Consider the following 25,413-nt stretch of genomic DNA (forward strand, 5'->3'; position numbering starts at 1 on the left):
CTCCGGCTATTTATTCTTGAACTCCTGAACTCAAGTGATCCTCCCACCTTGGCCTTCTAGAGTGCTAGGATTACAGGTGTGAGATACCACACCCAGCCTATACTCTCTTTTTTGATCAATGAGGACAGAAACCAGTTAAGACTTTGAAACTCAGCTGGGCGCGGTGGCTCATGCCTGTAGCCCTAGCACTCTGGGAGGCCAAGGCAGGAGGATCGCTCGAAGTCAGGAGTTCGAAACCAGCCTGAGCTAGAGTGAGACCCCATCTCTACTAAAAATATAAAGAAATTAATTGGCCAACTAAAATATATAGAAAACGTTAGCTGGGCATGGTGGCGCATGCCTGTAGTCCCAGCTACTTGGGAGGCTGAGGAAGCAGGATTGCTTGAGCCCAGGAGTTTGAGGTTGCTGTGAGCTAGGCTGATGCCACAGCACTCACTCTAGCCCAGGCAACAGAGTGAGACTCTGTCTCAAAAAAAAAAAAAAAAAAGACTTTGAAACTCTGGCCTCTCCTTGAGTTGGTTGGCATTTTGGGTGCCTTGTTTGAACACACACTTCACACACACACTTTAATGAGCGCTTCCTCTACCTATGGCCCTGTTCAATGGTCCTCCTTCCCTTTACTGCTAAACTTCTCTCTGTTCACTAAGTCAACTCTTGGTCACATTCCAGAGCATTTGGTTCAATGAATCTATTCTTGCTGCCACCAAGAAGCTCCTAACAGCCAGATTTCCATTTCTCATCGTTTTCCGCATATGGCCCTCTTTGCCCAGAACGCCCTTTCCCACAGTGTCCCTGAAAACCTCGTCCCCCTTCAAGACGCAACTCAGGCATCACCGCCTCCCCCGTGCGGCTCCTGCGGGGCCTGCTGCGTGGACGGATGGATGGAGAATAAATGAGTGGTATCACCATGCGAAGCCATCTTTGACTCTTCCTTCATTTCTTCACCCGCTTTCAGTGGGTCTCCAAACCTCACCGAATGAGGGTTAAGAAATGCCCAGTGCCAGCCGGGCACGGTGGCTCACGCCTGTAATCCTAGCTCTCTGGGAGGCCGAGGCGGGCGGATTGCTCAAGGTCAGGAGTTCAAAACCAGCCTGAGCAAGAGCGAGACCCCGTCTCTACTATAAATAGAAAGAAATTAATTGGCCAACTGATATGTATATAAAAAATTAGCCGGGCATGGTGGCGCATGCCTGTAGTCCCAGCTACTCAGGAGGCTGAGGCAGGAGGATCGCTCGAGCCCAGGAGTGTGAGGTTGCTGTGAGCTAGGCTGACGCCACGGCACTCACTCTAGCCTGGACAACAAAGCGAGACTCTGTCTCAAAAAAAAAAAAAAAAAAAAAGAAAAAAAAAAAGAAATGCCCAGTGCCTCCCCTGCGTCGCCCCTGTTGGCTGTAGACCAGGTCTTCATCATCCCTTCAACCAGAAGATTGAATCTTCCTGCCAGTGTTTTCTCCCCTGGCCTACCCCTAAAAGATTTCTGTTTACAAACAAATCTGTTCATGTCACTATTCTCCTTAAACACTGTCACTGGCAGCCCTCGACCTCTGGGACACTTGCCCGAACTCCTCAGGCGGTGCGTGACTGTTCCAGGCTCCACTCTGGCCTCTTCCCGACATCCCTCCGCACACTGCCCCTTTCAGACATTACGCTGTCCCACATGCAGACCAGAGACTTCTTCCCGGTTCTCACCCTGCCGATGCTGATGTATGCAGTTAGTGCTCGAGTGCTCACTCTCTGGTTACTGTTTTCTGTGGGCTCCAATGTAAGTTTGTTCATATAATTTTTTTCATAGCCAGATGAATATGTTGAAAAGCCCTAATCACTGAAAAGATTGTGGTGCCTTCCACCCCGTGTGTAATTCAGTGTTACAACAATGCTAGCTCATTTGTGATTCCCACGCCCCAGGAGTACTTTAGAAATTTGTTTTTCTTTTAAAATGGCAGCTTCAAAATCCGTTCAAAACATTTTTCCTCATTTCTTTGGTGTCTCTCTTTTGCTGGTTCCCTCATCACTGATATCACTTAAAGCTGTGATTAGAGCCAGTCTAGTTCAGTGATTGATAACACAGACTTTGGCATCAGATGTACTGGCTCTGCCACTTATTGGCTTCATGACCTTGGACAAGTTACTGGAACCTCCCTGTGCCCCGATTATTTCATATTTATAATGAAGATTATAATGGTATCGACTTCATTGGGTTACTTTGAGGTTAATGCAGCAAGCAGTGTACCTGTTATATAGAGAGTTATATACATTTTGTATCTGGTATTGATATAGATTGTATAGAGATTTGCTTGGGAATGCCTTTTCCCCTACACTATTGAGCTCCTTGAAGGCGGAGACTATATCTTACTGTCATGCAGAACCTGTCACCCAGTGGTCATGCAGTGATGTTTAACAAGTGAATGGATAAGCAGTAGCAGGTAAATGTGACTCCTTTGATTCTCTTGCAGACCTCTCTAGGTTTGCTGTCACATCTAGAGAAACAAGGTAAAATAGATGAAGATAATCTGACATTCCTGGAGGACCTCTGCAAAAAAATTGTACCTAAACTCGTAGAAAAGATAGAGAAGTATAAAGGAGAGAAAGGTAAGTAGCTTGTGCTTGCTTACTTGCCTTAGACCATGGGAATTCTTAAACGTATTGGTCATGAATGATGTTTACTCATCTGTCTGATAATATTATTCTTGGGAAAGCCAGAAAATGTCTCCATTTGCTCATTCAATACACATTTATTGAGCACATACTTTGAGCCTGGCACTGCTTTAGAAGTTGTGAATATAGCCCGGTGCAGAGCAAAGCTCCTGCCCTCTTGGAATTTATAGTTTAGAGGGGGAAAGTAGTTTTAGACAAACGTCTTCTAATACTTATAAGGGAGTGAGAGTAGAGGAAATTGTTTTGAATGAAATAACATGAAAAAGAAGGCAGGATAGCAGAGGGGTTAAGAGTGGAGTTCTAGAGTCAGACTGCCAGGACTCCACTTATTAGTGGTGTAGTGGCCCTTTCTTGGCTTTTCTGTCTCACTCTCCCTGTCTGTAAAGTGGGCATAATAGGTTTTTGTGAGGACTGAGATAATTTTTTTTCTTTTTTTTTTTGAGACAAGGTCTCACTCTGTCACCTAGGCTAGAGTGCAATAGCATCATCATTGCTCACAGGAACCTCAAAATCTTGGGCTCCAGCGATCCTTCTGCCTCAGCCTCTCAAGTGGCTGAAACTATAGGGCAGGACACCCAGCTAATTTTTCTATTTTTGGCAGAGATGGGGGTCTTGTTCTTGCTCTTGCTCAGGTTGGTCTTGAACACCTTGCTAGGATTACAGGTGTGAGCCACTGTGCCCGGCCTGAATGATAATTTTTATAAAATGCCTGTCTGGCATGGAGTAAGCATTTAGCACATGTTGCTATTATGACTATGTTTGTCAGAGAGAGGTCATGAAGACGTTCATATTCTCAGAGAAGAGTTTAATTTTTCTCTCTCATTTTAAAAGCCTGTGTAATGAAGGTGGTTTTGCTGTGATATTATATAGAGGTAGAAACACAGGGCAGAAATCAAATCTGGCTGCCTCTCTGTGTGTCAATATGCTAAATATTTATGTTTTTCTGAGTCTGTCACTCCACTGTTAAACAACAGCTGTACATAAAAACTCATGAGTATATCCAAGAAGCTTTTATGACACACTCATAAGTTGGCTCGGTGAGTGAATGCAAATTTCTTTGTTTAAGAATGAAACTAGCTAAGAGGAAGCTGCTCCCTAAGAATTCAATAAACACAGAATGAGTTGAGAAACAAAATATACTGTTGTTAAATTTATAAAATCTCAAGCAATGACTAAAGCAATGAATAAATGCATAATTTAAGTAAAAGTTAGGAAGACTAAGATCAGTTGTCCTTATTAAATTATTAAGTGAGAAATAAAAACCAGGAAGTTGATACTGAAAGAGTGTTTGGAATCCTTACATGAGCTCTGAAAGCAGAGATATTTTTTCCTGAACACGTTGTCATTTCCCTATAATATAGTGCCCCACACAAGGTAAACACAGGGCAAGTGGTCATATTATTTTGGATGTTTGAACTCTGGAGAAGACACGCTAGTTTTATGTAATTAATGTTTACGTTTGCCTCTGTGACTCCTGAGGACTGAGTTTTATACCAGAAGAAGACTTTTAATTTTGATTTTTCTTTTCTACAACCTACCTGTGTGATCTCTTTTGGGTGTCAATCATTATTGATATTTTAATATTGACTTTCTACAGTCTTAAGAATTTGGTCCTAATTCTGCCTTTAGGATGAAAGACTAAAGGCCTGAAAAGACAGTAAGTATGCAGATTTTAGACTTTTGTGTAAGTGTGACCCAAAGTCCAAGTTCATTGTATCTGATTAGGATATTAGCTTTATTTAAGGACCACCTGGTTAACTTTCTGAGTTTTCTTGAGCCTTGGTGTTTGCTTGATTATTTTAAATTTATTATTAAAAAGAATATATATAATTATAATAAAATTAAATAAAAATTCAATAATGAAAACAATCAGAATGTAGAAGGTAAAAGTTTCTCTCTTCTCCTCCTTCCTCCATTGCCAACCCATTCTCCAAAGATAACCACTCTTTGGATATATTCTTCTATATAGAAAGAATTGTATGCCTATAGATATTTTATATGTAGATTTAACTAAGACCATGCTAATCATATTCTATAACTTGCTTTTCCCCCCACCTAATATAGCTGATATTTTCATGAATATCATATAGATATTGTTCATTCTTATTAATGGTTCCATAGAAATCCATTTTATGGATAGAACATTTTTAAGTAATTAGCACTTTTGAATGGTTTTTCTTTTTTCTTCCTTTCTTATTTTTTTTATTTCTTTCCTTCTTTCTTTCTTTTTTTTTTTTTTTTGCTATTATAGTCTGAATTCTGATACTAATTTTTGAGGTAATGCTTTTGGAATCTCTATTTGGTAATTACCTGGTATATTAAGCACCATAAGTTCTAAAATAGTATTTGGCAAAGTATATAGTACTTTTAAGGAACTAATAAAACTATTAAAATAACAAAAACATAAAAACAGTAAGAAAGAAAACATAACAATACAAGGAATAAAAATTAACAATAATAAAATGAATTATAAATTCACATTTTTTCTGGGTGTATATTGAGGCCTCCATAAAGAGATGCCATTAGAAATGTACGAGTCTCTTTAAAATACTTTTGATGGCTGCTTGTGATGACTGGTTATGTTTCGCTTTCTGTGATTTTATTTGCAGCTGCCCAGTTAGCGACACTTCCTGTGGACAAGGAAACTGAGTCATTGCATCAAGGAGAGGAAGAACAGCTATTTTCCCGATCAGACACTACAAAATTGCTTGGAGCCTTACAGGTAGGTTCAATGGTGTGCTTGTCAACGTAACAATCCATTCCACTTTCCTCCCCCAACCCAAAAAGAAAGAAAGAGAAAGAGAGAGAGAGGCCCTCATTTGTAATGTTTGCTGTAAAGAGTCCCACCATGGCTGATTTCAAGCAAACAACATGACATCAACCAGATTGCACATTTTCTGAAAATTTAACAATTGGCTCTCACTAGCTCCCCTTTATTACAAACCAGACCTGACTCCAGCACACACACCCTTGGGTTGCTTTGCAATGGTTCCTTTGTCCTTATCTGTAGGATGCAATTAGAGCTGGCTTCATGGGCATGCAATCTGAGCAGTCATTACAGTGCCCCATGCTTTGTTTAATGCTCTGCTGTTACCATTTTGAAATTCTTAAAGACAGGGTATTGTTCTGTCACCCAGGCTAGAGAGCAGTGGCGCCATCATAGCTCACTGTAGCCTTGAACTCCTGGGCTCAAATGATCTTCCTGCCTCAGCCTTTCTTCCGAGTAGATGGGACTACAGGCACACATCACCATGCCCAGCTTTTTTAACTTACTTTTTTGTGAAGAAGAGGGTCCTGCTATGTTGCCCAGCTGATCTCAAATTCCTAGCCTCAAGCGATCCTCCTGCCTTGGCTTCCCAATGTGCTGGGATTACAGGTGTGAGCCACTGCACCTGGCCCCAGTAGCTTTTTAAAATGTGGTTTCCCAGCACTGACATTCTAGGATTCGGTAATTGTAAGTTAAATTGCCTGCTAAACCTAATTCTTCCTACCCACTTTTTCAACTAGTTTTATGCTCAGATACTGACATGTACCTAGAACACACACACACACACACACACACACACACACACACACACACACGATTCTGCTCTTTGCCTTTTAGAAATTCAGCGTTTCTAAAGGAGTGTGGCTCAGCTGTGGTCTCTGAAGTCATGCTGACCAGGGAAGACTCTGGCCACAGCCGGTTTAAAGTGGGGGCTAGTTGTGGTGGTGCTGGAAGTGCCGGGGGATTGGGGGGCAGCATATCAGATCACCTATATTCTCGTGGACTCTCAGGGACTGAAGCTATCTTAAAAGTTACTGGGCAACCCTGCCCCTCTCCAACAAGCGCTAGATAAAATAAAACTTGGTGAAACATCTCATGTTTCATATGCACCTCAGGCAGGGGTTTTCTTATTTAAAAGAACACTGCTAGTAATTGGATTTAATGAGAAGACACTCTTTGTATTTCAAGTAACATCTCCTAATTTGTTTAAAAACAACATCAGAGCCAGGTGCGGTGGCTCACACCTGTAATCCCAGCGAGTCAGGAGGCAGAGGTGGGAGGATCTCTTGAGTCCAGGAGTTTGACAGCAGCCTGGGTAATATAGCAAGATCTTGTCTCTAAAAAAATTAAAAAACATTATTCAGTGCAATGGCATGTGTCTGTAGTCCCAGCCACTCAGGAGGCTGTGGCAGAAAGATTGCTTGAGCCTAGGAGTTCAAGGTGACAATGAGCTATGATAATGCCACTTGCACTCTGCACTGCAGCCTGGGTGACAGAGCGAGACTCCATCTCTAAAAAAACCAAAAACAACAACGAAAACAAAAAACACTAAATCCCCTAAATCAATATTTTTGATTGTGGCATAGAGGTTTTTTTTTTGAGACAGAGTCTCACTCTGTTGCCTGGGCTAGAGTGCCATGGAGTCAGCCTAGCTCACAGCAACCTCAAACTCCTGGGCTCAAGCGATCCTCTTGCCTCAGCCTCCTGAGTAGCTGGGACTACAGGCACGCACCACTGTGCCTGGCTAATTTTTTCTATTTTTAGTTGTTTGGCTAATTTCTTTCTATTTATAGTAGAGACAAGGTCTCACTCTTGCTCAGACTGGTCTCAAACTCCTGAGCTGAAGCAATCCTCCTGCCTCGGCCTCCCAAAATGCTAGGATTACAGATGTGAGCCACCATGCCCGGTCTAGAGTTTTCTTAAAGAGAGGCATGGCTCTCTTTAACTGCTTGTTTTTAAGGCCTTACTGGACACACAATTTCCTTTGGGGCTTTCTGCTGTAGACTGAGGGCTGAGGATGCTGGGAGGTAATGATGGTGATGAAGAGGGAGGAGGATACAGAGAAGACAGGGCCCTAGACTTTGTGTTAATTTTGTATTTAATTATACAAAATGTTAATGTAGGCCGAAAGTAAATTCTACATTGTATCCTCGTCTCTTTTCCTTTATCAAGTACCACTTGTATTTGTTTTATGATTTATCCTATTGTTACTTTTGAGAAAAACCAACCCATATCTCCCCTTTATTACAAAAGAGATAGTTTAGGTTATTAAGTATGAAATGTTTGATTTCCTTAAGTACTCTTTGACAGTTGATACCTCTGACACTTCACTCTGACCCTTATTTTATTTTAATTGTGAAGGTACATCCTCATTCTTTCAAACGCATGGTTTGGCTTGAGATTATCTTTCAAATTTTTTCTAGAGCAGTTTTTTTGAAACCATGGGTAGGTAAAAAAATTGGAGTTATTTTCAAATATGAATTTCCTAGTGGATCCAATGCAGTGCAGATAGCTTGAAATACCAGCGAACTGTTTGGGAAGGATGCGGGTAATGAACACATAGTACGTCGATGGTTTGAGAAGCTCAGTTCTCGTGACTTTAATCTTGAAAATGAGCCATGTGGGCCACCGGAGACCAAGGGGAATAATGATGAGCTGAAAGCTGTAGTGGAAGTGAATCCATCTCAACCTACGTGTGAATTAGCAGCAAGGTTTGACGTTGCTATTCCAACAATATTGGACCATTTGAAACAGATCACCAAGGTAAAGAAACTGGATAGATAGGTACCACATGAATTAAGCGAGTATCAGAAGACAAATCTTCTCAAAGTTTGCCTTTCTTTGCTGTCATGACATAAAGGTGAACTATTTCTACACTGTGCTGTTACGTGTGATGAAAAATGGATTCTTTACTGCAAGTGTTCAGCACAGTGTGGACAACAATGAAGTGCTGAAACACAGTCCAAAACTGAATATTCATCAAAAAAAGCTAATGGGAGTACTATTCAGCTCTAAGAAACAATGGTGATATAGCACATCTTATATTTCCTGGTTAGAGCTGGAACCCATACTACTAAGTGAAGTATCCCAAGAATGGAAAAACAAGCACCACATATATTCCCCAGCAAACTGGTATTAACTGAGTAGCACCTAAGTGGACACATAGGTACTACAGTAATAGGGTATTGGGCGGGGGGAGGGGGGGCGCGTATATACATACATAATGAGTGAGATGTGCACCATCTGGGGGATGGTCATGCTGGAAACTCAGACTTGTGGGGGGAGGGGGGTAAAGGGCATTTATTGAAACCTTAAAATCTGTACCCCCATAATATGCCAAAATAAAAAAAAATAAGCAAAAAAAAAAAAAAAAAGCTAATGGTGTCTGATTGTTCGTCCAGTGCTGGTATTATCCACTGCAGCTTCATGAAACCTGGTCAATCGATTACAGTGGATGTCTACTGCAATCACTTGGATGAAATGTTGAGAATGCTTGTGATTAAGCAAACGAGATTGGTCAATAGAGACAGGCCAATCCTCTCGCAAGACAATGCTTGACCACATGTTGCACAAACTATGCTGCTCAAGCTATAGAAGCTGGACTTGGAAACGCTCTGTCATCCACCGTATTTACCAGACCTTGCACCAACTGACTACCACTTTTTCCAGGCTTTGGACCACTTCTTGCAAGGAAACATATTCAATTCTCAACCAGCTGTGGAAAACACCTTTCAAGATTTCGTCACCACTTGCTCTCCAGGCTTCTTCATAATCAAGCTACCATTAAGATGGCAAAACTGTGTTGATAGTTTAGGCACATATTTTGATCAATTGTACTGCTTCTTGTTTGAGATATAATAAACAACACTTCTAATTAGAAATTGGACATTTCATATTTAATGGCCTAATAACATACTGAAGTACTATTCTTCACTTTGCTTCCTTTATGTGACAGTATCTCCTGAAGAGGAGTATAGAGATTGTCTTTGGCATCCTATAGGCTATTCCCAATCCTTAGTTATTCCAACAATGCTGCAAAGAATAAATGCCCTGGTGCACATGTCATGTTGTATTTTTTGCCAGTGTGTGTTTGTGAAGCTTCCCCTTTGGGGCGAGAGTTGATTCTCCTCCTGTCTCCTGTCAATGCCCTTTCCTGTGGCTGGGGATTAGATGTCTGCCCTTCTCTGTAGCAAGTCTAGATTTTTGGTCTTCGTCTTAACTGTGTGAACTTCCTGTATTTCATGCATTTTCTGTTTTCTTCACAGGAGAGGCCTTGTCAAAATGAGCATGCAAGGAGTAATGGTAGGTATTTCTAATACAGTTTTGACAACTCGGGTCAGTAAGGCAGGAGCAGATATATTAGATATATAGCAAGTAATGCAAGGTGACTTGATAGAGAAGATTTACAAATTAGTGGTGAATTCATTTTTTATTTCAATTCAAAGCAAAACAATGAATGCAGGGATTATGCCAGCTCTTCTGTGGGGTATGGGGAGGGCGGGGTGGTCTGTGCTCTGAATGCTCAGCACAGCCGACTCTGGGGAATACAGCTGCTCTCCCTCCAGCCTTCAGAACGAGGTCACTCTTGGTGGGGAGGAGAGGGAGGAGAGGAGCCCCTGGCCGGGCTGAAGCCTGCAGGCAGCAGTGGCTGCAGAATGTGCGGTCTGAGGAAGTGTCTTCTCCAGAGTGGCTCCAGATGCTTCTGCTGTTCAGAGGGCAAGAAACCAGAGAAGGGACTTGATAGTGTGTATTTAGTGCTCAGAAACCACGACCTTAGGAAAATATTCCAGAATCTGCCACTGGGCTACACTGCTTATGAACAAACAGGTTTTGGTGGAGTCTCTCTGTGATATGTAGAGTCTATCAGAGCTCATTCCTCATTTTTTTTTCCTGGAAAATTAACCTTCAGAGCCCAAGACACACAGCTTTCCTAGAAATCAGTCTTTTTGCTAACCTGGAGGTTGCGTGTGTGACGTCGGTGATGGTGATGACATTGGTGAGAGTTACCGTCACTGAGCACCTGCCACATGCCAGGCACTGTTTGAGAACTCTCCAGGGGTTATGTCATTTAATTTTCCAGTCACCTAGAGATAGACACTACTGTTATCACCATTTAATGATGAGGAGACCGGAACCCACAGAGTGGGTTGTATTTGAGTGTACACAGAGTGTAGTACTTTGCTGAAGGTCCTGCAACGGGAGCAAAGTGGAGCTGGCATTTGAGCCCAGCACTCTGACTCCAGAGCTCGTCCTCCGAGGAGCAGGTTCCACCACTGTGCACCTGAGTGAGCTCAGGCAACCACTTCTCTTCTGTGAAGAATAAGGCAGTTTCTTTCCACTTTACAATTCTGCAGTTCCAAAGTTTAGACGTGGCTTCCCCTGGAGTGTTACCTTCTCCCAGTGTGAGAAGGAATTTACAGGTGCTCTGAGCCACTGCAGCTTGGGGCCCTTTTCATGCCTTTTCTGTTCTGGGGAAGAGGGACTCGCTCAGCCCGAGCTGAGCCTGAGGACTGACCCTTGACCATAGTTAATAACTAACCCATGCCCAGAGTCAAGGGCAGAGCTTGGTGGATTCTACTATAAACTTACTGGGAGTGGGAGAAGAAAACTGGTTCATGTTACATTTTCTGTTGCTGTCCTGTGACAAATAACCCATTGTCGACTCCCTCTCTATGGTAGATTGTCATCCAGAGGAACCAGGGAGTTTGCAGGAACACTTCAAAGCAGTGTGATCCTCAGCCAGTGCCAAACGCATGACTAAGCTAATTCCAGTGCTGTGGACTGATTTTTGCCTTGCCCAAATAGGGTCCCTGGACCTTTCTTTCTTTTTTCCCCCCTCTTTTTACTTCTTGAGATCCACCTAGCCTCTATATAACCAGTGACAGACAAATGCTGACTCAGCTCATCCATGCTTTCTACCAGGAACCTGTGATCTGATCCATGTCATCTTAATCCCCCAACCCATGCTCTGGCAGCAGGGTAGTCTCCAAAGGGACAACGCAAAAAGGAATGTGAGAACATCAGCCTCTCTTATCAGGAAGGGAATTGTGGCTGAATTTCTGTCTCAGGAGTGCCTTGAGGAAAAACCAATCCTCTAGAATTAGATGCTCTATTATAAAATTATTAGTAAGGAAATCTAAGTGCTTGGGTAAAGATATTTGAAGAGCCTACGTACTTCTCTTTCCAGGTGACAGAGCCACAGATGGTGCACTGGCCTTGGGCTCCATGATCCCAGCATCTGCCACCCGAGGAGCATCTCCCAACACTCCGAATTCTGAAGCCAGCACAGAGGTCTGGACAGTTTCTTAGGTGCCGCCTACCTAGGGTCCAGCCCTTAGTGGCTTTGAGGGCTTAGAGCTGTTTGTTTCTGACTTGGTTCTTCTTCTCCTTGTGATTATCTCTATTCTTGCCACCTTTTTTGGTGGCAAGTCATACTTTTGGCTACGGAAGTAATGCTATTACATTTTCAGTCATGTGCACCCTCTGGGTTATTTTCTGGAGAGGGGAAGTTTCTTTTTTTAACCCACTGAAGCCAGTTCTTTTCTGCTTGGATCAAAGATGTACCATATTTTCTGGGGTTTTTTTTGAGACAGAGTCTCACTCCGTTACCCAGGCTAGAGTGCTGTGGTGTCAGCCTAGCTCACAGCAACCTCAAACTCCTAGGCTCAAGCAATCCTCCTGCCTGAGCCTCCCGAGTAGCTGGGACTACAGGCATGTGCCACCATGCCCGGCTAAATTTTTCTCTATATTTTTAGTTAGCCAATTAATTTCTTTCTATTTTTTAGTAGAGACGGGGTCTCGCTCTTGCTCAGGCTGGTTTAGAACTCCTGACCTTGAGCAATCCGCCCGCCTCAGCCTCCCAGAGTGCTAGGATAACAGGCGTGAGCCACCACGCCTGGCCATGTGTACCATATTTTCAAGGAATCATTTTAGTTGCACAGAGCCTTCACTAAGCAACTCAGCCAGTTTGTAATTGTATATTTTTTACAATAGCCTTCAAAAATAATTGCACATATTTTAAAATTCCTACTTCGATCATATATGTATTTTTTTTTTTTTTTTTGAGATGAGGTCTTTCAGTGTTGCTCAGGCTGATCTAAAACTCCTGGGCTCCCACCTCAGCCTCCTGAGTAAGTGTGACTATAAGTGCGAGCCACTGCACTGGCTTGTGTATTATTTTTATGTCCAGAAATAAAGTTACAAAAGAATTTTCTCTGTTTTTTTTTTTTTTTTTTTTTTTGAGACAGCCTCACTTTGTTGCCCAGGCTAGAGTAAGTGCCGTGGTGTCAGCCTAGCTCACAGCAACCTCAATCTCCTGGGCTCAAGCGATCCTACTGCCTCAGACTCCTGAGTAGCTGGGACTACAGGCATGCACCACCATGCCCAGATAATTTTTTGTATATATATTTTTAGTTGGTCAATTAAATTTCTTTCTATTTTTGGTAGAGACGAGGTCTTGCTCAGGCTGGTTTCGAACTCCTGACCTTGAGCAATCCGCCCGCCTCAGCCTCCCAGAGTGCTAGGATAACAGGCGTGAGCCACCGCACCCAGCCAGAATTTTCTCTGTTTTTGGAGGAATCAGATCACTCCAGAAACCTATCATCTGAAAAAAACACTTTTACATTTTTGTTGTCTTGTTAAATTCTTACGTATGCTTTTTTCATGCTGCTGACCCAAAAATGAAGATGCTTTTGCAAAAATGCTGGATTTGACAATATTAAAACACATATTCTGTTTTCTAACTATGATAATTGAGACTCTCCAGGCTAATCGGGTGAAGTCTGAATTTTAGTCAGAATCTGGCATTCCAAGCCAGCGCCAGGACCTTGAGAACTGTCTGCCTCTGACACTAGGAGTGGCACCCTAAGAGAAGGGAAGTGGCTGATCTCCAGTGCACATGAGATTTATTCTTTGTCCTGGGCTCTAGGACTTAAAAAGAATCTTTGAAATTATATTCAGATCATAATTTAATAGCAGAACTGAGTAGAGAGTCGTCAGAACCACCAAGCTTTCGATATGTTACTTTAGAATTAATGTGGCACAAGTATTCCCAGGGATTTAGACTAAAGTATAAAAACATGGTTTTAAAAACTGGCAATAAGAGATGTACCCTGCTCTTTTTCAAAATGGACTCACTAGGGTGATGGGTTAGAAACATTTAAACCCCTACATTGAGGATCCCTACTAAGTGGTTGTATCTCTTCTTCAAGGAGGTAGCTGTGTACGGGATGAATAGGAAACTCAGAGGCCACTGTGTCATCATCAACAACCACACATTTACCTCTGCCTCTTCACTAGATGTTAGACCAGGGACCCATAAAGATGCTGGTAAGAAAAGCCTGAAAGAATTTACCAAATGCAATTTGGAGATTTTTTTTTTTAAGAGATGGGTTCTCACTCTGTCTTCTGAAGATCTTACAATTCTTTTTTATTTTCATATTTTCTCTTTGTAACTTTTATCATCCATATAAATGTAAGGATGATATCATAAATGTTTCTGAGCCTTTTGTATATCCCTGGGTGTCACCAATCGCTAAAGAGTGACGAGAATCGTTGACTGTTTATACCTGAGTGGTTTGGGGAGAGCATGCGGGGTCGACTCAAGAAAACCTGGGCTTGGGCTCTGGCTCCACCACTAGCTAAGTTTGTGACCATGGGAAAGTCGTGGGACTGCAGCTTCCTCATGTGCGGGACAGGACTGCTGACTCTCAGGACTGTTGTGACAACACTGGGTACTACAGGCAGGCAGTTTCATTGTAAGATTTTGTTGTTCTGACAGTAAAAATAATCCAAAACTTTAGACTATTTGCTGTGCAATTTTTAGAACTAATTAGCATCGTTTCACTTTCTCATTTTATTTTGTTTTGCTTCATTTCATTATTTCCCCTTCCCCTCCTTTTCTTACAGAGTCCCTGAGGCGTGTGTTTAAGTGGCTTGGGTTCACAGTGTGCAAGCATGATGATGTGACCAAGGGCCGTATGGATGAGATTCTGCAGGAACAGAAGAGTCATCCAGACCATGCTGACTGGGACTGCTTCGTGTTCTGTGTTCTGACCCACGGGAAAGATAGGGAGGTCTACTGTTCAGACGGGGTTCCCATTGCCATTGGGAAGATCCTGTCTCACTTCACAGCCAACCAGTGCCCTAGACTGGCTCAAAAACCTAAGCTCTTTTTCATCCAGGCCTGCCAAGGTAAAGCGATACAACCTTCCGTGCCCATTGAAGCAGATGCCATGAACCCTGAGAGCACATTCCCTCCTCTGGAGTACAGAATTCCCATCACGGTGGATTTCCTGCTCGGGCTGTCCACTGTCCCAGGCTATCTATCGTTTCGACACATGGAGGAAGGCAGCTGGTATATTCAGTCTCTGTGTAAGCATCTGAAGACCTTGGTCCCAAGGTGAGAGCTCTGAGTTTTTCCATCCACCTGCCTGTACATCAGTCCACCTGTCCAGCTGCCCATTTATCTATCTATGCATCCGTCCATCCATCCATCCATCCATTTATGACAACCTTGTATTGAGTACCAGATGGATCTGGAAAGGAAGATACAGAATAAAAAAAGACACGGTCCCCGGCCTCATGTTGCTCAGAAGCTTGAGGGATAGAAAAACACAGACAGGGAAGAGCATCCCCAGGTGCTAAATACATGTTGTAAAGCACGCATGTTATGGGAATGCACAGGACAAGTACCTCACCCAGATTTGGAGGATCAGAGTAGGTCTACTAGTAGAAATGACAAATAGATGTTATCAGGGTGAAAATATCAGGGTGAAAGACTTGTTGGGCAGAGGAAACAGCATGAACAAAGCATGGGAGCCTTTTATTTGTTCCTTCCTTTATGGTTTATCAGGCACTCATATTTGCTGAGCACCTATGTGCTGTCTTTGGCATTCTATTTGCCACTGGCAACTTCCCTTCTGCCACATGCTCCTTTTCTGTACCCTGGAAATGGACCTTCACCAGGGTTCTTCCCTGGGCCCCCTTCTCTGCACTTGCACATTCATTCTCTCTCTCCCCCACTCCCCTCTTGGCAGCTTTAGCTATACCTAGAGGCCACTTGCACCTCCATGAAAAGGTCTCTCATAGTGCCATCTCCGGTCCACTTATCTCTGAATTCTTGAGCAGAGACCCTGTTTCATTCAACTTTATATCCTCAGCACGTGATACAGATATGTTGTTGGGCTTGATAAAAATTTGCTGGATCAGTGAATGACTGCCTGAGCCAACCTCATTCACAGCCTGCCAGACATCCCGCCTTTGTGTTGCCCTTGGACCTCACATCCAGTATGCATCTTCCTGAACACATCTTCCCAGCCTTCTCTAGGAGCTCCTACTCCTCAATCTTCATTTCTAGGAGTGGCCACCATGCTCTTCTGGAAATTCAAGACTAGAGCCTTGAGTCAACTTTTCCCTCTTCTTTACCAACTCCTCCACCCCCACCACAGCCATCAGAGGCCAATGGCTATGGCTTCAGGAACAAGGCAATATTTATTCAGGGTCTACTATGTGTCCACTATACTGGGTACTGACCTATGGGCTGGGCAGTTGTGAACAAGAGAGATGTTATCTCCTCTACATGGAGCTAACAGTCCAGTGAGGGGAAGACACATAATAAAAATGTAAGTGAATATTTAAATCATTATTATTATTGAAAAATATTTAACAGTTTATTAAAAGGAGATGATATGAAAGCACGACTAAGCAATGCCTTTTTTTGCTAATCCAGAAATGTCTTTTTGTGTTTTCTTTATTTTTTAATTGATACATTGTAAATGTACATATTTGTGGTCTACAATTTGATATTTTGGTACATATATACTTTGTATAATGATCAAATCACAGTAGTTAGTGTATACATCACCTTATGCATTTATCATTTCTCTGTGGTGAGAAGCTCTAAAAGCTTCTCTTCCAGTTATTTAGTGATATACAATACTTTCCTGTTAACTAATACAATACTTTCCTGTTAACTATGGTTGCCCCACTGTGCAATAGAATACCACAACTTAGGGAAGCATGGAAGAGGGTTTAAGGTTGTAAAATTACCTATTGAGTACAATGTACACTATTCGGGTGATGGGTACACCAAAAGCCCAGACTTCACCACGATACAATATATCCATATAACAACACTCCACTTGTAACCCCTAAGTCTATTGGAAAAAATTAACACCAGAACTTATTCCTGGCAGTACAATTGTAACTTTGCACCCATTCACCAACCTTTCCCCATCTTCCCTTCCCCCTTCCTCCTCTTCCTCATTAGTCTCTCATAACCCCTGTTTACTCTCTGCTTCTATGATATCAACTTTTTTGTTTTATATTCCACATATGAGTGAGAACATGTTTTGTTTTGTTTTGTTTTCTGTGTGTGGTTTATTTTATTTAACATTATGTCTTCTGAGTTCATCCATGTTATTGCAAATTACAGGATTTCATTGTTTTTTATGGCTGAATGGTATTCCACGGTGTATATACACCACATCATCTTTATACATTCCTCCATTATTAGACACTTAGGTTGATTCCATATCTTGCCTGTTGTAAATAGTGCTGAAATAAACATGAGTGCACATATATCTTTGAATATATATATATATATATATATATATATATATATTTTTTTTTTTTTTTTTTTTTTTTTTTTGCCCAGGCTAGAATGAGTGCCCTGGCATCAGCCTAGCTCACGGCAACCTCAATCTCCTGGGCTTAAGCGATCCTACTGCCTCAGCCTCCCGAGTAGCTGGGACTACAGGCATGCGCCACCATGCCTGGCCAATTTTTTGTATATATATTTTTAGTTGGTCAATTAATTTCTTTCTATTTTTAGTAGAGATGGGGTCTCACTCAGGCTGGTTTCAAACTCCTGACCTTGAGTAATCTGCCTGCCTCGGCCTCCCAGGGTGCTAGGATTAGAGGCGTGAGCCACCACACTCAGCCTATCTTTGAATATTGATTTCATTTCCTTTGGATGTATACTCAGTAGTAGGATTGCTGGATCATATGGTAGTTCTATATTTAATTTTTTGAGGAACCTCCATACTGTTTTCCATAATTCCGGTACTAATTTATAATCTCACCAACAGTATGTGAGTGTTCCCTTTTCTCCACATCCTTGCCAACACTTGTTTTCTTTTGTCTTTTTGATAATATTCATTCTAACTGGAGTGAGGTGATATTTCACTGGTGTTTTGATTTGCATTTCCCTCATGATTAGTGATGTTGAACATTTGTTCATATTTTTGTATGTCTTCTTTTGAGAAATGTCTATTAAGGTTTTTTGACCATTTTAAATTGGGTTATTTGGCTTCCCCCCCCCCTTGCTGTTGAGTTGTGTGAGTTCCTTCTATATTCTGGATATCAACCCCTTGTGGGACATACAGTTTGCAAATACTTTCTCCATTCTGTAGGTTATCTTTTCAGTCTGTTAATTATTTCCTTTACTGTGCAAAGACTTTTTAGTTTGATATAATCCAGTTTGTTTATTTTGCATTCATTCTCTATGCTTTTGAGGTGTTATTTAAAAAATCTATGCCCGGCCCAGTGTTGTAAAGTGCTTGCCTTATGTTTTCTTCCAGTAGTTTCATAGTTTTAGGTTTTATGTTTAAGTTCTTAATCTATTTTAAGTTGATTTTTGCATATGGTGAAAGATAGGTGTCATACTTCTGTATGTGAATATTCAATTTTTCTAGCACCATTTGTTGAAGAGACTGTCTTTCCCCCAATGTGTGTTCTTGGCATCTTTGTTGAGAATCAGTTGGCTGTAGGTATGTGAATTTATTTCTGGGCTTTCTATTCTGTTCCATTGGTCTTTGTGTCTGCTTTTATGCCTGTACCATGCTATTTTGTTTACTATAGCTTTGTAGTATATTTTAAAGTCAGATGGTGTGCATATACCTCCAGCTTTGTTCTTTTTGCTCAGAATTGCTACTGTTGCTTGGGGTGTTTTGTGGTTCCATATGAATTTTAAGATTGTGTTTTCTATTTCTGTGAAGAGATAGGGTCTCACTTTGTTGCCCAGGCTGGCCTCGAACTCCTAGGCTCAAGTGATTATTCCCCCTTAGCCTCCTGAGTAGCTGGGACTTTAGGCGCACCATTACACCTGGCTTGTCATTGGTATTTTGGTAAGGATTGCATTAAATCTATAGAACACTTGGGTAGTATGGCTGTTTTAACAAGATTAATTTTTCTAATTCATGAACATGGGATATCCTTCCATTTTTTAGTGTCCTCTTCAATTTCTTCAATCAATATTTTATTGTTTTCGGTATTTAATATTTAAATTAATAAGACAATTTCAGGAAGTGATAACTGCTATGAACATATCAAAACAGGATCATGATATAATGATATAGAGAATGAGGTGGGGGCCACTCGAAAAGGCTTCTTGGTGAAGGTAGTATTTCAAGTGAACCTACAGGATGTGAAGGGATCAGCGACAGGAAGATCTGGGAACAGAGAGAACAGCGAGTGCAAAGCAGTATGCAGGGATGGAGAGTAAGGCAGGGCCTGCATCCCCCACCTGAAAATGATGATGATGGGCTGGGCCAGGTGGGGTGGCTCACACGTGTAATCCTAGCGCTCTGGGAGGCCAACGCAGATGGACTGCTTCAGCTCAGGAGTTCACAACTAGCCTGAGCAAGGGCAAAACCCCATCACTACCTAAAATAGAAAACTCAGCCAGATATGGTGTCTCATGCCTGTGGTCCCAGCTAGTCAGGAGGCTGAGGCAGGAGGATTGCTTGAGTCCAGGAGTTTGAGGTTGCTGTGAGCTAGTCTGATGCTGCTGCATTCTACCTGGGGTGACAGAGGGAGACTCTGTCTCAGGAAAAAAAAAAAAGGAAGAAAAGAAAAATGATGATGAGGAGGATAGTAGGAAATAGTATTAAAAATTATGGTCAATGGAATAGTGTAGCCAGTGTTCTAAGTGCTTTACCTGAAATACATCATTTAATTCTCATGGTAATCTCTAAGATTGGGATTACCATGGTCCCCATTTAGAGCTGTGAAAACTGAGGCACAGAGAAGTAAGTAACCTGCCCAAGACCACACAATAGCAAGCAATGGAGCCACAATTCAAAATTGAGTCTATCTCCAGAGCCCATGTTTGCTTCCAGTGATATGTATTGCCCACCCCCCAGATTGTTCTGGTCAAGGCTACTTATCCTTCAAGCCTAGGCTCAAATGCTACCTCCTCCATGAAGCCCTCTCTCTTCCTTCCAAGCAGAAGTGCTTTCTTTGAACTTGCAATGGAACTTTACCTACTTTTCATATGGAGTTGATCACATTATGTCTTGTATTGTGGATGTTGTGTAGATGCCATCGTTGGTCAATGATTCATGTCTGCACTCTAAGTGTTTTAAGTGTCATGTTTATCTTTGTATCTCTCCCAAACCAAGAATGGAGAGGGCACTATTAATGTAACATGGTATCTGCCACATATTTATCTAAGACCTGGTGCATGGTGTCTGGTTTCTTTCTGAGTCCTAGTGTGTGTTTTCTACCTTCTGAATGAGGCAAGTTTTCTTTTCTGTCTGCAGACATGAAGACATCTTATCCATCCTCACTGCTGTCAACCATGATGTGAGTCGAAAAGCGGACAAATCTGGATTGAAGAAACAGATGCCCCAGTCTGCCAGCACACTAACGAAAAAACTAGTATTCCCTGTGCCACCCGGAGCACTTCAGTGGTAGCAGAGAGTCTTCATCGTCTGTTAGACTTGAAAGGAACCTGTGGCTTTGTCCTGCGACCTCCCACCTAGCACAGGACTCAGTGGTGGGTGAGGAGCTGGTCTCCACCTGTGCTTCTAGTGGCGGGAAACTCCCGATTTCCAGACACAGTCAATTCTGTGTTTTCTTTTTCTTTTGACAAGTCTAAATGTTAGATGACTTTCCTTTTTAAAGACTTGGATCGTGTCCTTGGTGCTGGGTGTGTACCCTGGAGAGAGAATACTTTGCCTTGGTTTACATATCTGTGAAGTGCAAAGTGGAACCACGATTATTTTAAGGTTCCTTTGAGTTCAGAGAACCCCCATTCTTAGCCTAGACTGAGCTTAGATTTCCTCTCTGCACAGCCCCCTGCCTTAGTTACAGATCTGTGTCCCTCTGCATGGCCTTGTACATGGGACAGTGAGGCCACATTCCACTCACCTGTCTCTGCTGTCCCCCTTCCTAAGGCTTCTCTTTTGTACGTGTAGGAAGTGAAAATTGGGTCTGTGCTCAGCCCATTGCCTGCTTTAGTGTAAGGAAGGTGCACACACGGGAGCTGTTTTTCTTGGGTTGGGTATGTACCCTGACGAGAGGATACTTCACCTTGGTTTACGTATCTGTGGCCTTTTCTTGGGTTTCTGGGGTTCAGGCTGTTCCTCATCAGATGGGGGCAGGTTCAGCTCTATGAAGATGGCGGCTCAGTGTGAAGAGAGACACACTCCGTTGTTCTGAAGTGGAGACTTTTTGTAACGTTGAATTCTGTGTTGGTCAGAACCTTTCTGGTCTCGGTGACAGGACACCGAACTCAAAGTCACTAAAGCAAAAAAGGGAATCTACTGCCTCTTTCACCTGGAAACCCACAAATGGGCAGCACAGGCTTCAGACAAGCTTGAATCAGGACTGCGTCCAGAGCAGCAGCTGTTTCTTGGCTGGATGTTTCCAGGACTTGCAGTGTGTGGACTGCAGTCAGCAGCCCACCTTGTCACTAATATGAGCAGCAGCTGTTTCTTGGCTGGATGTTTCCAGGACTTGCAGCTGTGGTGTGTGGCCTGCAGTCAGCAGCCCACCTTGTCACTAATACGCTTTGCTCCTCTGGCCCAAGGGATGAGGACGGAGGCTGCCTCAGGGACCAAAGCTGTTCACAAGGATCACTGGGCTCTTTTTGGCCAGAGAAATGCCTGGCTGTGCCTTGGGGGAGTAGCTCTGTATGGAAGCATTGGGTTTGTTTGTTTGTTTGTTTGTTTGTTTGAGACAGGTCTTGCCCTGTCACCCAGGCTAGAGTGCAGGGGTGTCATCATAGCTCCCTGAACCTCAAACTCAGCCTCCCAAAGTTCTAGGATTACAGCATGAGCCACCTCACCCAGCCTTGATACTGTTTGTTTTTGTTTTTGAGACAGAGTCTCACTCTGTTGCCTGGGTTAGAGTTCCGTGGCATCAGCCTAGCTCTCAGCAACCTCAAACTCCTGGGCTCAAGCAGTCTTTCTGCCTCACCCTCCTGAGTAGCTGGGACTACAGGCATGTGCCACCATGTCCGGCTAATTTTTATTTTTTTCTATATGTTTTTAGTTGGCCAATTAATTTCTTTCTATTTTTAGTAGAGACGGGGTCTCGCTCTTGCTCAGGCTGGTTTCGAACTCCTGACCTTGAGCAATCTGTCCGCCTTGGCCTCCCAGAGTGCTGGGATTACAGGCATGAGCCACCGCGCCTGGCCTTGATACTTTTTAAATCAAGCATTTTGAACAATTTTATGTACTGGAGCTTTCTTTTTATTTCAAGAGGAACTTTTTCTTTTTAATCCTGAAGCCACATTTTGAATCCGTAGAGCTTAGACTTAGGTGGGTGGTTGGAAGTCCTGTGGGAAAGGGCTTCATTTACAGACGAGGAAGCTGAGGCCCAGGGAGGTACAGCAGCTTGCTCTCAGTCCTCCAGCCAGTCATCGCTTACGGGGTTTTATTTCCCACTTACGTGAACCGGAACGCCACGGGACATCACAGCACATCGTGAACCTTCCCTTGGATATGCAGGTGCTCATAAAAGATGTCAAGGAATGAAGAAAAATAACTCTCAGGGGTGCCTGACTTTATTTATGTGAGAGTCAAATCCATTTACGGTAAATTTGCCGTAAGAAGTATTCGTAAGAACCTGTTATGATATAGCTAGTCACCACATGGGTTTGAATGCAGCTTGACTGAGGATGTAAGTCTAAGGCGTGTGTCAGGATGATCTTCCCACGCCATTGTGCATGCAAGCCAGGGTGGGCCCAGTCTTTGTCCAGTTGGGTACACAAGCCATTGAACAGTCTTCTGCTCAGGAAGGGTGACCAGGTGCACAGGAAGGAGCAAAGGGTCTGAGGGTTTGCAGCTTGGGTTTCCATTTCACCCCTCCACTCCCTTGCTCTGCGACACTATGTCAAGCTAGGTTTTTCAGCCTTATCTGTAGAGAAAATGTTAGCTGTTGAAAAGGTGAAGGAGAACATATATATGTATAGCCATTTAAATCTACTTGTGTGGAGGTGCATTGAAGGCCTTTAGGTGACAGGGTCTTGTGGCAATACCCTCACTGGAAATAACAGGGCTCGAGCTCCTTTGCACCTTATTCCGGCTGACTTTATTAGCAGCAACTCAGCACTGGCGGCACCCTCTCCCGTGCATCCTCTGAGGGAAGGGCTGATTCTCCCCTCACTGGTTCATGGCATCCGCAGCAGCAGCAGGCGGCCAGCCCTTGGCTCTGAGTTCTGTTGGACAAAACACTGTATTTTTATTTATTTTGCGATAGAGTCTCACTCTGTTGCCCAGGCTAGCATGCCATGGCATCAGCCTAGCTCACAGCAACCTCAAACTCCTGGGCTCAAGCGATCCTCCTGCCTCAGCCTCCCAAGTAGCTGGGACTACAGGCATGCGCCACCATGCCCAGCTAATTATTTTATGTATTTTTGGTTGTCCAGCTAATTTCTTTCTATTTTTAGTGGAGACAGGGGTCTCACTTTTGCTCAGGCTGGTCTCGAACTCCTGACCTTGAGTGATCCTCCTGCCTCGGCCTCCCAGAGTGCTAGGATTATAAGCATGAGCCAGACAAAACACTGTTAATGAAATCTCTTCATCAGGAGCATGTGGAGTTTGATGTTTATGTTTTGGTCCTTTAGTCTGTTTCATGTTACTATTTTGCTTAACTTAGTGCTTGTGGAAGGTTAAACTTTAGAGTCAGAAACATTCTTTTTAGAGGCCTCCAGCAAGCTCGTAGGGCTTCCTGCACATCTGTGGTTGTGAGTCATGGATACATACAGACAGCAGGAGTGCAATCACTCTCCCTCATGTCTCCCAGGCAGGGCTGGGCCCACTGGTTTGCGTGTGCCGTATACAATGTGTAAAACATACTTGTCTGTATTTAAGTGTGTGTGTGTGTGTGTGTGTGAATTTTGAGTTCAGGAATCATAGGGGATTTGATCACAGCTATTTGGCAATGGCTACAGCCATTGTATGCCCAGACATTTATGAAGGAAAAGATTGAGTGAAGTTCCTATGTACTTTGCTAGTTTTGCTCAACACACAAAGGTGGAAGTTAATTTTTTTCTTTTTTCTTTTTTTTGAAAAGAAAAAAAAGGGCTAGAGTGCAGTAGTGTCTTTGTAGCTCACTACAACCTCAAACTCCTGGGCTCAAGCAATGCCTCAGCCTCCTAAGTAGCTGGAACTATGGGAGCACGTCACCGTGCACGGGTAATTTTTTTCTATTTTTATTAGAGATGGGGTCTTGCTCTTGCTCAGGCTGGATATGTGACAAATCATTTAACCTTTTTTCTGGTAGGGTCTGGGTTTTGCTGAAATTCTGCAGTTTGCTCTTAAGATGTCATAAGAATGTAGCAACACATTCGTTCTCTTTGAATAGGATCTAAATTTTTTCTTTTTCTTTTTTTTTAATGGAACCCTCTACAAAAATTTTAAAATTTTGTAGTAGCATCCTTTTAAAAAAAGTAGTAAGGGAATTTCCTTGTTTAAAGCAGAACTCATTTGGCATTGCAAACAACCATTTCGTAACATAAATTTTACAAGTCTGAATTTTTAAAAGATTTTTCTATTAAAAATTTTAAAGTGTATTAATTTAATTTTGGGTAGATAGTATCTTTACAAGATAAGAAAATACTCAAAGGTATTCAAGAAAAGCCTTGCCCCCAATTCTGTCCACCATTTCCCTAGTCCTCCCACCTCTTTATCTCGTAGATAACTCCAAGGTTTCTTAATGCAAATGCAACAAAAACAAATATATTTATAAAAGAGCCATCAGGAAGGTATCCAGCCATGTAACACTATGAAACTTATATCTCTTATTTAGTCTCATTTTAAATGACTCTGTACGATGTTTCAGAAATCCTGCTACAATTCTAGAATGGAAATAACTTTCTGTATGAGCTTTGTGAACTGGACTCTTGTAAATATTAGAAATTTGCTTACTAATAAAAAAGTTTTTTTTTTTTTTTCAATTTTTACCTTTGTGTCATATCCTTGATTCTATTTTATAACCCGTTTTCTGACTACGTAGTCATGTGTGCTCCTTGTGGAACATTTGGGAAGTACAAGAACACACAAGGAAGAGAACGTTCATTCCTAACTCCATTCTGGTATGTATTTACCCATCATTTTGCTTTGCACCTGTCCCCGAGCTCCCCCATGCCCTTCCTGTGAGCTAATCTTACTCCATGTTCCCCAGTCATGCACCCAGTATGCTTTGTCATTACTAATATCTGGACTGCCGCCCAAACTCAGTGTCACGCCTGCCCATCCTTGACAACCACCTCCGATCCTTCCCTTCTCCCAGGATGCTCCCTGCAGCCCCTCTGGTGCCAGTGCCCCCAGGCCTCCAGTTAGTTGATTGCCCCCATCTGCCCTCGTTCTAGCCTCAACCCTGCCCTCACTCCAGCCTCAACCCTGCCCTCACTCCGTCTTCACCAGGCTTAGAGATCAGTCAACTCACTCTCCAGTACTGGCTTCAATCCTCTCCCTCAGTCCTACTCAGGTGGCAGAATCCCAACTCCCGTTAATCCCACGTGTCCACCCACTCCAAGTTTGCACTGGAATTCCTGGACGTGGCCAGTGGGAAAACTTACACCACGTTGCAGAATACATTACAGCCGACGGCCACAAACCTCCAACAGGCTCAGTGGTTTCGGCGCTGCTGTGACGTTTCCCTCATTAGGTCACCCTTCCGCACTCTCACACTGTTTCACACCTTCTTTTTTTTATTTTATTTTTTATTTTTTTTTATTTTTCATGTTCCTATGGATTCTG

General features: G+C 42.7%; 1 protein-coding gene across 1 annotated transcript in view; it reads left to right on the forward strand.

The window, feature by feature from the left end:
- Positions 1–24,600, forward strand: part of CASP10 (caspase 10) — a 41,164-nt gene extending 16,564 nt beyond the window's left edge. Inside the window, exons 4-10 of the mRNA XM_012739025.3 lie at positions 2,454–2,589; positions 5,265–5,377; positions 9,688–9,724; positions 11,610–11,713; positions 13,633–13,750; positions 14,330–14,822; positions 19,966–24,600. Of these exons, the coding sequence (XP_012594479.2) occupies positions 2,454–2,589; positions 5,265–5,377; positions 9,688–9,724; positions 11,610–11,713; positions 13,633–13,750; positions 14,330–14,822; positions 19,966–20,119 (1,155 nt within the window). The 3' untranslated portion in view covers positions 20,120–24,600. The remainder of the gene's footprint in view (positions 1–2,453; positions 2,590–5,264; positions 5,378–9,687; positions 9,725–11,609; positions 11,714–13,632; positions 13,751–14,329; positions 14,823–19,965) is intronic.
- Positions 24,601–25,413: the final 813 nt, after the last annotated feature.

This window comes from Microcebus murinus, chromosome 8, assembly GCF_040939455.1.
Source record: "Microcebus murinus isolate Inina chromosome 8, M.murinus_Inina_mat1.0, whole genome shotgun sequence".
Classification (NCBI taxonomy): domain Eukaryota; kingdom Metazoa; phylum Chordata; class Mammalia; order Primates; family Cheirogaleidae; genus Microcebus; species Microcebus murinus.